Source organism: Pipistrellus kuhlii, unplaced genomic scaffold (assembly GCF_014108245.1).
Source record: "Pipistrellus kuhlii isolate mPipKuh1 unplaced genomic scaffold, mPipKuh1.p scaffold_m20_p_9, whole genome shotgun sequence".
Lineage (NCBI taxonomy): Eukaryota > Metazoa > Chordata > Mammalia > Chiroptera > Vespertilionidae > Pipistrellus > Pipistrellus kuhlii.
Window position 1 is genome coordinate 44,362,127 of NW_023425595.1, and position 10,902 is coordinate 44,373,028.

General features: G+C 43.8%; 1 protein-coding gene across 4 annotated transcripts in view; it reads right to left on the reverse strand.

Moving 5' to 3' along the window:
* Positions 1–3,658, reverse strand: part of CTSC (cathepsin C) — a 46,391-nt gene extending 42,733 nt beyond the window's left edge. For 2 of the 4 annotated variants that reach the window (XM_036428247.2, XM_036428246.2), the window contains exons 1-2: positions 3,414–3,658; positions 1,518–1,663 (exon numbers count right to left, since the gene is read on the reverse strand). In XM_036428247.2, coding sequence (XP_036284140.1) covers positions 1,518–1,663; positions 3,414–3,585 — 318 coding nt within the window. In that variant the 5' untranslated portion in view covers positions 3,586–3,658. The remainder of the gene's footprint in view (positions 1–1,517; positions 1,664–3,413) is intronic. The other 2 variants (XM_036428244.2, XM_036428245.2) reach the window with 2 other exon arrangements.
* Positions 3,659–10,902: the final 7,244 nt, after the last annotated feature.

Consider the following 10,902-nt stretch of genomic DNA (forward strand, 5'->3'; position numbering starts at 1 on the left):
GATTTAAAAAAAATACATAGTATCCATAGGTAATATTTAATAACTAGTTGACCATGGACTTCAACTAATAAAAATGGACTTTCGGCCCTCAATAGCCAACATAGATAGATGGTCCCTGCCAGCTGAGTAGCACACCAGTCAATCCAGGTGAGGAGAGACAATTTTTTCCTATTTTCTTTTTTACTATTAAAAGAGAGAGAGCCAAAACTGGTTTGGCTCAGTGGATAGAGCGTCAGTCTGCGGACTGAGAGATCCCAGGTTCGATTCCAGTCAAGGGCATGTACCTTGGTTGCAGGCACATTCCCAGCAGAGTGTGTGTAGGAGGCAGCTGATCGATGTTTCTAACTCTCTATCCCCCTCTCTTCCTCTCTGTAAAAAATCAATAAAATATATTTAGAGAGAGAGAGTTATTATTCAAAGAAAGAGTTGGCTCAGATGTTAACAACATATCCTAGGGATTAAATCACAACCTGGGAGAAATCACAATACACTTAAAAGTTAGTCTTTTGTTGGTACTTTGTGTTTTATCGTCATTAACAGAATCATTCTCCCACTTTCCCATGAATTCCTAAAACTGACTAATTCTTACCAGATGTTCCAAAGGTTGTAAACCCTATCCCATGAGAAAGTCTGTCTTTATTTATATTCAATTTAAGATGAGAAACAGCTAGCCTCAGACTTGTGGTTTCAATTTACTTAAACCATTTCATAACCTGCCAACAGGAAAATTTCCAAGTGCAGTGCAGCAGGATAGTGGGGATGGACTACAATCCATGCTAAACTAGTTTACCCTGGAGTATGCTTGCACCTGGAAGCAATGTGTTAGCATATAGCCCCGGCTAAGTTGCTCAGTTGGTTGGAAAATCGTCCCATACTCTGAAAGGTTGCCGGTTCAATTCCTGATCAAAGTACCCCAGTCAGGGAGCTTACAAGAGGCAACCAATCGATGTCACCACCCCACTGTTCTTTTTCTCTCTCTAAAAAAGGAAATAAATAAATATATCTTTGGGTGCAGATTAAAAAAAGTTCTTCCTACTGAGAGAACTTTTTTAGTGGACAACTTTTTATTTTAATTAGCCAAAGGAGTAACTCGATATTCTCTATCTCTGTCTTAGTTTAGTCAAATAAATTATTCACAATATACTTAATATATCATATTACTTCAAAGAGTTATTTAAGTCAATTTCTCAGAACCAACAAACAATGATAAAATAGCATAATTACTCGAAAATTTTTTTATAATATCCATATCTTTCCTGGAGATTCAGTATAAAGCCAAATGATTAAAACTACATTCACATTTAAATATAGATGGATTGTACGTATTCAAATTTAGATCAGGTTTTTTAACCTACTAAAATCATAATTTTAAATAAACTGGCAAAATTACACTGCCTAATTTCTCTTGGGAAAAGTGGCATCGATTCTGGTTATCTTCTTTATCTTAAATGAAAATTCTGAAGGTCTACTGATATTAAATAATTGAAACTATGAATGCATTTTCCAACAAAACTAACCTTAAAAAAGGCAAACCACTTGTAGTCATTCAACACAATCTCAAAGCCTTGATTGTAAATGATGGTGAAATGGCCAGAATTGCCAAAGTCATCATAGGCTGTATCCAGCTTCTTAAGGTGCACCACGACTTTCTTCTCTGGTGGTCCTAAAGGAAAGAAAATGCACAGGAATGGAAAATTATCTGTACTTCCATAGCAGGAAAAATCTCCCCTGTCACTCCCACAATTTTTAAACTGCTTCCCTTTCAAAACAGGCCACCCGATTTGAGCCCATCTGGTTTGTGAAGTCACCAAGACTCCCCACCTTGTTTGCCTCCCTCTGTATGGTTCCAGAGGGGGTTTCAGTCACATCTGTGAAGTGAGGGCTCAAAAGATGGAAACAGGCTGGCAGGCATAAAGACCCCCTAAAGTACAGCCTTGAACTTGCCAGAGCACCCAGAGATGGAAGAAAGCCTTCTGCTGAAGAGAAGGAAAAATGGCGGGTGTTGAAAATGACAGGTGGAAATGAAGGGAAGACAAAACAGTGCTGTCGTCAAAAACTGGAAACATAAACATATACAAAAGACCTGCCACCAAGTCAAAAGAAGGACAAAGGAAATGATCTCTTCAACGAAGAAATGGGGCTTCTTTCTCCACCAGGAGAACTTCAGAATTTGCATCCTTCCAAAGGATGCGGCAGCCGCGAAGGTTCTATCCCGTGAAGCTCCTGTGTGCTGATAGGAACCAAACTTTTAAACTTCAAAAGATGGGGATTCAGACACGTGGGTGCCTTCAATTATTCTAGTAAAGTCGAAGGCACAGTGTACAGACAGGGGCTTGCCTGGACAGGGCTCTGTGGTACCCCCCACAGGTTTTCACACTTTAGACAGTTTTTCCGTGGTTGGTTTTAATGCTCTGACATGGGAGGTGGCATGTGCCCAAAAGGTGCAGATCCTCACCTCTCTTCTGCTTCAACTCTCCAACAGCAACTTTTTAAAAGAGCAGACGGTTAAAATGCCCAAGATTAGGCAATGCCACAGCCACCGGAAGTTGAACAGTTGGATCTGTTTTAGTGACAAACCACCTGGCGCTCCTTGTCCTGCTGACAAGGAAAGTGCAGCTGGCAGCTTCACTCATCACAGGCTGGTAAGGGCTCGGGCAGAACCAACATGCCACTGCTGACCAAGACAGTGTTTTCCCCCTTCACTAAATTCCTCGTCATTGGTGTAAGCACGTCATCGGAGGGCATACCGACTATCCCAGTGTGTTCACACCCTACACATTTACTGAGTGCCTTCCCTGCGCCAGGCATTGCGCTTGGCTCCAGGCATTTCCAAGTGTAATTAAATTGCTAAAGAGTTATTAAAATAACAAAACAAATGTATATACACCCCTATGATACGTAAGACAGTGCAGAAGTTTACTCAGACTAGTAGCATCAACACACATCTAAGTAAAAAAATCACTGGATATAAAGGCTCTTTCCCACAAGCTAACAAAAGGAGAAAAGTTTTCTTGCTATCATATATAGTATTATTGAGTGTTTGAGCTCACACACACACACACACACACACACACACACAATCCTACAGGTTGGATGGGAGATAATAAGATTGCAAGGTCTGAACTCTTCCAAACCAAACAAACCGAAAAACAAACAAACAAAAACCAGAAAAGGGCAATTAAGGGGAGTAAAAAGAAAGTGTCTTAGGAAGTATATTAGCCCTGGGAATAACCAAGAAAAGGTGAAGTTAGAAGTTCTCAGCAGCTCAACTTGGCCTTGGCGACCCTGGCAGGAGCGGGCATCCCACGGGCCGGGTCCAGCCTGGGCGGCCGGCCCCCGGCAGGTGTGCCCCTCGGCGGGGCGCTGTGCGGAGAGGGGCGCAGGGGCAGGAGTCCAGGCGCACGGCCGCTTACCCATCGCCGAGCAGTTGACCTGGCTCTGGGCGCCCGCGGGGCCCACCTGGAAGACCCAGGTGCCCAGCAGGTCGGGGTAGGTGCAGTTGGCAGGGGTGTCGCCCTGCGCGGTGCCCAGTCCGCAGAGCAGCAGCAGGAGGGCGGCGAGCGCGGAGCGGGGCCGGGGACCCATGCTGCAGGCGGCCGCGTGGCCAGGGAGCAGGAGGGAAGCGGGGAGCAATCAGGCGACCCGACCGCCCGCCTTAAAATAACCGGAGGGCGGAACCTCCCTCCCAGGCGGGCGGGCGGGCGGGGCGGGGTCTGAGGAAGAGGGGGCGGGGGAGGGGCGGCTGGCACCTGGACCGGAGCTGGGAGCCAGCGCACCGCTCGTGTGCACCCTGAGCTCGGGGTGAGCCGGGGCAAGGCTGGGACAAGGTTAACTGCCAAGGGGACGACTCAAAATAGGAGTTAGGAGCCACAGTGGGTCCGCACGCGACCCAGACTGCCTCCTTGAGAAGCAGAACACACCAGAGAGGAGGGGAGGGGGGGGGGCACGCCAGGGGTAGGGAGGAGGGAAGGGAGAGAGAAAGACAGACGCACAAGAAAACCTGGGGTGGGAGGGACAAAGGTCAGACAGAGACAGAGGTGAGAAAGTCCCAGAGAAGGAAAGATCTAGTAAGTGGAGTGTTATTTGTTTTCTTAATTTTGTCCTCCCCAACTCAAGGTTGTGGGTTTTGTTGGGGGGGGGGGGGGGGGGAGGTTGTTTTGTTGGTTGTTTTTTTGTTTTTTTTTCTCAGAATATTTCACTTGCTACCCCCAGCTGCCTCAGCTGTTTGAGAGCTGCTCTTCTTTCCATTTCCCAAAACTTTCGCTACCTTCTTTTGGCTCGGTTTTGTTTGGCTTCCTGCTCATGTTATTTGCTTATGGCCCATAAGAGGATTCAGTTGTAGTGCAAGCTTGCAGATTTTGTGTCCTGGCTGTCTTTGTTTTCCCTGCCAACTTTATGGGATTTAGTGCACACTGGAGTGCGTGTGCACGCACAAAAGCTCAGAGACTATATTGCTCAACCCCTTCTCCTTTTACTGCTGAGAAGCATGAGGCCCAGACAGAGGAAGTAACTTGTCCAGGGCGAGGAAGGCAGCTGGTAGAAGGCTGGTCTTATGAGCAGCATCCCAATGAGCCAGTCTGATGGCCCGTGATTATTATGGAGCACCTGTGCGGGTTCAGAAAGATCGACCCCAATATATGCCTCAGTGACAGTGACGTGCAGATTTTTTTAATTTTTTTTTTTTTTAGCTAAAGGCAATTTAGCTGTAGGCTCAAAAGAAACATCTGCCCCTCCATTAACTTCCTAAGAGCCTTGAATTGAGGGAGGCTAGCCCATAAAGAGAGATCAGACATAACCTCTTTTGCCCTATCTAGAGGGCATGGCAAATTTTTATTACTAAACATCTATTCTTATCTGCTTGCAATGACCCTTTGAAGCTCTGTAGTCACCTTACCTTGTCCCTAGCTCAGAATGTCATACTGTCATATGTACCCATTTTACCTTTCTGTCTGAACCTTTCCTTATGGGATATATATATATATATATATATATATATATATATATATATATATATATAATTATTTTCTTTTGTCACTCTATCCAATATCTATTTGATTATTACTTTAGGAAAGATTCTTTGAAATAGGAATTTTTAGGGGTGAAATAGACAGGTTTGGGGAATTTTTAGAATTGGGGGTCCATGGAAAAAAACACACAGAGTTGCAAAAGGATACATTTCCATAAGACAAGGGAGTTGGAAGAGGCAGCAGTTATATTTCCATAATATAAGGAAACTGGGAATAACAAAAGATACATATTGACAAAATAAAGGGAAGGCAGCCCCTCTTTCAAAGAGGGAGGAAGAAGAGGGGGAGTGGGAGAATAATGAGGAGGAGGGCCTCACTTGTCTCAGGTGAGATTTGACCTTTGAGCTCAGGAGTTGCTATAGTAACCAAACCAAAGGGGAATAATGGCCAATCAGAGGGGATATTGAGGCACAAAAAAACTGAAGAATTTATAAAGAGCCTGGGGGGGTGGGGGGGGGACAGGGGGAGAGTTGGGGGTAAGGAACTCAGTGAGACTCTCCCTCTCTCCACTTGAGAGTCTGTGCTGTGAGATTCTTTCCCCCGCCCCACGTGGGAGTCTGTACTTGTTCTTCAATAAATTTCCATCTCTACTATACCATCTTCCATCCCTAGTTTCATTCTTCAACTCCAAGGCAGTGTTTCCCAAACTTTTGACATATGTGTACCCCTTCTATAATTTTCATAACGCTGAGTACCCCTCGTACTCATGAGAACGTAGAATTAGGCGCAGCTAAGCACGGTGCATTGCATATCCCCACCAAACTCTGGTGCAATGTGTACACCCACCAAACTCTTCCCATACCCCTGGGGGTACGTGTACCACACTTTGGGAAACACTGCTCCAAGGGATCAAGAATCTGGGAAGCCATCCTGCCCAGGGGAACACCACATGTTCCATCCTAAATTCCCGTATCACCGTGAGGAAAAGAAACTGTCTTCTTCCTCTACACGTTATTTCCAGGTGCCTCCTTGCTCTATTTATTTTCTGTTTATTGTTTTTCCTCGCTCCGTTTAAACATCATCCTTTTCTGTAATTCCTCTGACTTTATTGGTTTTGTTGGAAGTTGGGGCTTTTTCCTGCAAAGAGCTTATCAGGTGTCAGGCCCTGAGCCAGCATCAAGGAGAAGTGATGAGCCAGACAGACTTTCCTGTGTCCCTGACTTCGAGGGCTCATGCATTTTGCCCTCATTACACTGCTTAAAATAAGTATTTGCATGTCCACCTTTCCCACCAGATGGCAAGCATTCAAAGAGAGCAAGTTTACATTATTCACCACTGTCTCCTGAGATTCTGGCTTGAAAGCACTCAGGAAGCATTCTGGGGTGTTAAGTGCATTCAACATTATCTTGTTTTTTAGGCCTGAAAGCCAAATTCCATTTGGCAAGAGGAATTGCTCTTGAAAGCTCAGAAATGAACATGCTTTCTAATGTAGGCACAAGGCAAGGGGAGAGAGACACAACACCCTACTTTTAAGTTTTATTGCCTTTTACTCAGGGTAAAAAGTTGGCATCATAAAATTAATATACAGTACTTACAGTTTAGCGATACACTGACAGTGTAGCATTGCCTTCCTGAGTCCCTGAGAAAGTGTGTCATTGGTTGTTCAAACATTAAAACTTTTACTAGATCATCAATATTGAAGAGCTGACCCTAACTGGTTTGGCTCAGTGGATAGACTTTGGGCCTGTGGACTGAAAGGTCCTGGGTTCAATTCCAGTCAAGGGCACATGCCCAGGTTGCAGGCTCTGCCCTCACCATGCAGGAGGCAGCCAATCAATGATTCCCTCCATCACTGATGTTTCTGTCTCTCTCTTCCTCTCTGAAATCAATAAGAATACGTATGAAATTACATATATATATATATATATATATATATATATATATATATATATATGCTAGATAGTGAAGTTGAAAATTTAGGAGTAAACCAAATTAGCATAATTAACTTTGAGGGAAGTTTAAAATAGTCTTTATTCAGTGAGTGGTAAGTAAAAAAGTGATGTCAGAAGACCTATTAGTCTAATGTAGGGGTGTCGAACTCAATCAGAGAAGGGGCCAAAATCTAAAATCCAGCCTAAATCACGGGCCAAATGGTTTACTGAACAGTCATAAACTGTCATTGTGATGGAAACGCAGCGGAGTGCAGTGATGACAGCACGGTACGGGCCACATTGCAAGGCCTGGCGGGACGGATTTGGCTCGCGGGCCTTGTGTTTGACACATGTGGTCTAATGGATTCATTTAACATCAGAAAATATAGATTAAGCCCTGATTGGTTTGGGTCAGTGGATAGAGCGTCAGCCTGCGGACTGAAGGGTCCCAGGTTCTATTCCAGGCAAAGGCATGTAGCTTGGTTGCGGGCACATCCCCAGTAGCGGGTGTGCAGGAGGCAGCTGATCAATGTTTCTCTTTCATCAGTGTTTCTAACTCTCTATCCCTCTCCCTTCTTCTCTGTAATAAATCAATAAAACATATTTTTTTTAAAAGAAAAGGAAATAAAGATTGATATGTTACCAGCGAGAGACCACCATGAGATCTCAGCTCTTGCCTTCTTGAAGGAAAGATTTCAGTCAAGAGACAAAGAACAGCATAGCAAGCAAGAATGTATGGGCCCCAGCAAAAACACTCTGGGAAGGGAAATAAAGAAGGGATTAGCATAGCAGAAGCAACAGGAGGGCCTAGACTAATCTGCTTTGGCTCCTGGGAGATCAGAGAAAAGGCTGCATTGGAAACAGGTTCAGGGGGTTAGCCTGGAATGAGCTGCCACTGCCACTGCTCCCTGGTTGTAAATCCCATGAGGTCCCGTAGAGTGTAGGGGATGCATGCCTGTGGGGAAAGGAGACAGGGGAGGGAATGATGGGCATGCTCCCCAGGGGGAGAGCATACCACTGGGTCCTCCATCCTAAGGGTTTTTATTTCTCTCTTGCAGGTGGGGAATCACAGGGGAGGTCTCTGGGAGGGGTTTCAATAGAATATTCACCAGCTTTTCGGGTGTGCTCTCTCAGGTTAGTGGTCTCCGAAGGTCAGGGGGTCATTCTTTAATGCAGCCATATCATCACTTGTCCGGTTTTGCTGCTTTTCTGGTGCAAAACCAGACAAGTGAGGCAGCTGTAGTGTCACTTGTCTGGCAGAGGCTGCTAAAAGACAACCGAGGCCTAGATGTTATCATTAGGGAGGAAAAGTCAGGATCTAAACTGCATGACTAGTGATATAAAAGGTCAGATGGTCCAAACTACATGACCAGCTAAACCCTAAGGGCCAAGTCCAGTTTTGCCCTTTGCTAAGCACCAGGGGCTCTCCATCCTGGTGACCTTCTGTAACTGGACCCACTGTCCAGTGTAACTGGACAACCAATAGTTCTGGGCTGCCTGTTGCTACTTGAGCCCATGAAGCAGAGACAGGATTGAGTGTTTATTCCAATAATGGCTGCAGCATGGGAGAGCATCAGGTCATCAGCAAAATTTTGTTCTGCTCCTCCCCATAAGCCAGCAGGTTATATTGGGTAGAAGGATAAAGAATATGTGGGAAACTAAGAATTATAGGCATGAGAACATAAGCAAGGTATAATGGTCACAGGTTCAGGCGATGTGGGCAGGGGGTCACAGAGGGCAGGTGCCTCTAGTCATCTTCCCGACCAGATTATAGGCATTAGGGGCTGGGGCTGCAAAGGGCGGGAGCCTCAGGACTAGATTGTTTCAGCCACAAAGCTGTAAATCTTCCCATAATGGAAGGCAGTTCTCGGGGAAAAGAGGATGGACTGCATTCTGCAGTCAGTGTGCCAGGGCATACAACTCTCAGCCAGGTTAGAATGTGCTTTCTTTAATCAGGACAGAACAATGACAGTTTGCAGAGCATGGTTAAGATTTCTTATAATTGTATCCAGCCCCCATATTCTATTTCTGCCCCTAGCATTTGCTCTGCTCACGTTTGTCTAACTGCCTATTGCAGAGAGATAACAATAATTTGATGAATGTCACACAGCCAGTTAGAGACTCAAGAATAAAACTCATGTGCCTTGATTTTCAAATCAGTTTATTTCTAATTAGCAAAATAGTCTCTTTAAGAATAAAATACTAGCCCTTTTAAAATTAAGGAGGGGGAATAAATTAGTGATTCTCAAACTGCTCATACCTAAAGTTTTTGTATAATGAATATTTTATACAAGCTGCAATATTGTGCATATATATATATATATATATATATATATATATATATATATATTTGATCATTCAGATGACCAAATTATATTTCTCAGATATATTTGGTTTTCATTCACAGTTCTTATCTCATAGTCCCCCAAACCATTGAAATCTCCTGAGTAATGACAGCAATAGGAGCACCTTTTGTTAGAATATTTGATCTCTTCTCAGTTCCTGAAAAAGCTTCAGAGCCCTAAAGGTGAATGTGTTCTATGTTATTAATCATAAATCCTTCCACCACAACTGGGTGTATGTTAATGAGAGTGACATTTGCAAAGCATTTTAGGATGGAGATTGGGGGGGAGTGGGACTGGTATCCCAGGGGAACCAACCAGGGATAGAAGATAAGAAACTTTTATCCTACTCCCTGATTTCCAGGGAGGAGAGAGGGACTAGAAATCAAATCAATCACCAATAGGAGGAGGTTGGGAGAACTTCCATGATGGGAACCAGAACTTGTGCACATGCCACATGCCAGGCCCCAGGCTCCATCCCCAACCTCCATGAGGACAGAAGCTTCTTTTATTTATTTTTTAATATATTTTATTGATTTTTTAAATTTTTTTTTTTACAGAGAGGAAGGGAGAGGAATAGAGAGAAACACTGATGAAAGAGAAACATCGATCAGCTGCCTCCTACACACCCCCCACTGGGGATGTGCCCGCAACCAAAGTACATGCCCTTGACAGGAATTGAACCTGGGACCCTTGAGTCTGCAGGCCGACGCTCTATCCACTGAGCCAAACCAGTTTTGGTGCTTCTCCGTTTAGATCTGGCCCTATATATATCTGTTCGTCTGGCTGATGCTTGGTATCCTTTAATATCCTTTGTAATAAACCGAAAATCTAGTGAGTAAACTGGTTTCCTTGAGTTCTGTGAGTCATTCTAGCAACTTAATCAAATCCAGGGAGGGAGTCCTGGAAGTTGAATTCTCAGACACTCTGCTGGTATCCAAGAAACTACTAGTTGGTATGGAAGAATGCCCCGCTTATGTTGGAAATTGGGTCTCAGAACACTTTTAAGAAACTGTTTACTATTCTGAAATGAAATTCACATACAATAAGCTACTTACACATTTAACTTTAAAATTACTAAAGGTAGTCTGGCCGGTGTGGCTCAGTGTTTGAGCATTGACCTATGAAGCAGGAGGCCATGGTTCAATTCCCAGTCAAGGCACATGCCTGGGTTGCAGGCTCAATCCCCAGTGTGGGGCTGTGCAGGACAGCTGATCAATGACTCTCTCTCATCATTGAAGATTCTATCTCTCTCTCCCTTTCCCTTCCTCTCTGAAATCAATAAAAACATATAAATAAATAAATAAATAAATAAATAAATAAATAAATAAATAAAGTTTTAAAAAGTAAAATAAAATATAAAAGTGGTAGGTACCTTCCTCCCATAACAGAAATAATTTTGTTAGTATTGCAATTAGCTAGTTATTAATATTAATAATAAAAAAAGAAGAAGGAAGGGCCAAACATTATAAACCCAGCATCTGGGCAGCTTCACCAGTAAGCTGCAGTTTCACACTCCCCATGGAACTAGCAGTCCATTCCCTGCAAGTATGTAAAATTTTAAAAGTTTAAAATCCACAAGCAAAGGAATTCTCTCTCCCTTGTTCCTCTGGCTTTGCTCCTGCTTTCTTGCATTTACCCTATTCCCTCCATAGCCATGTG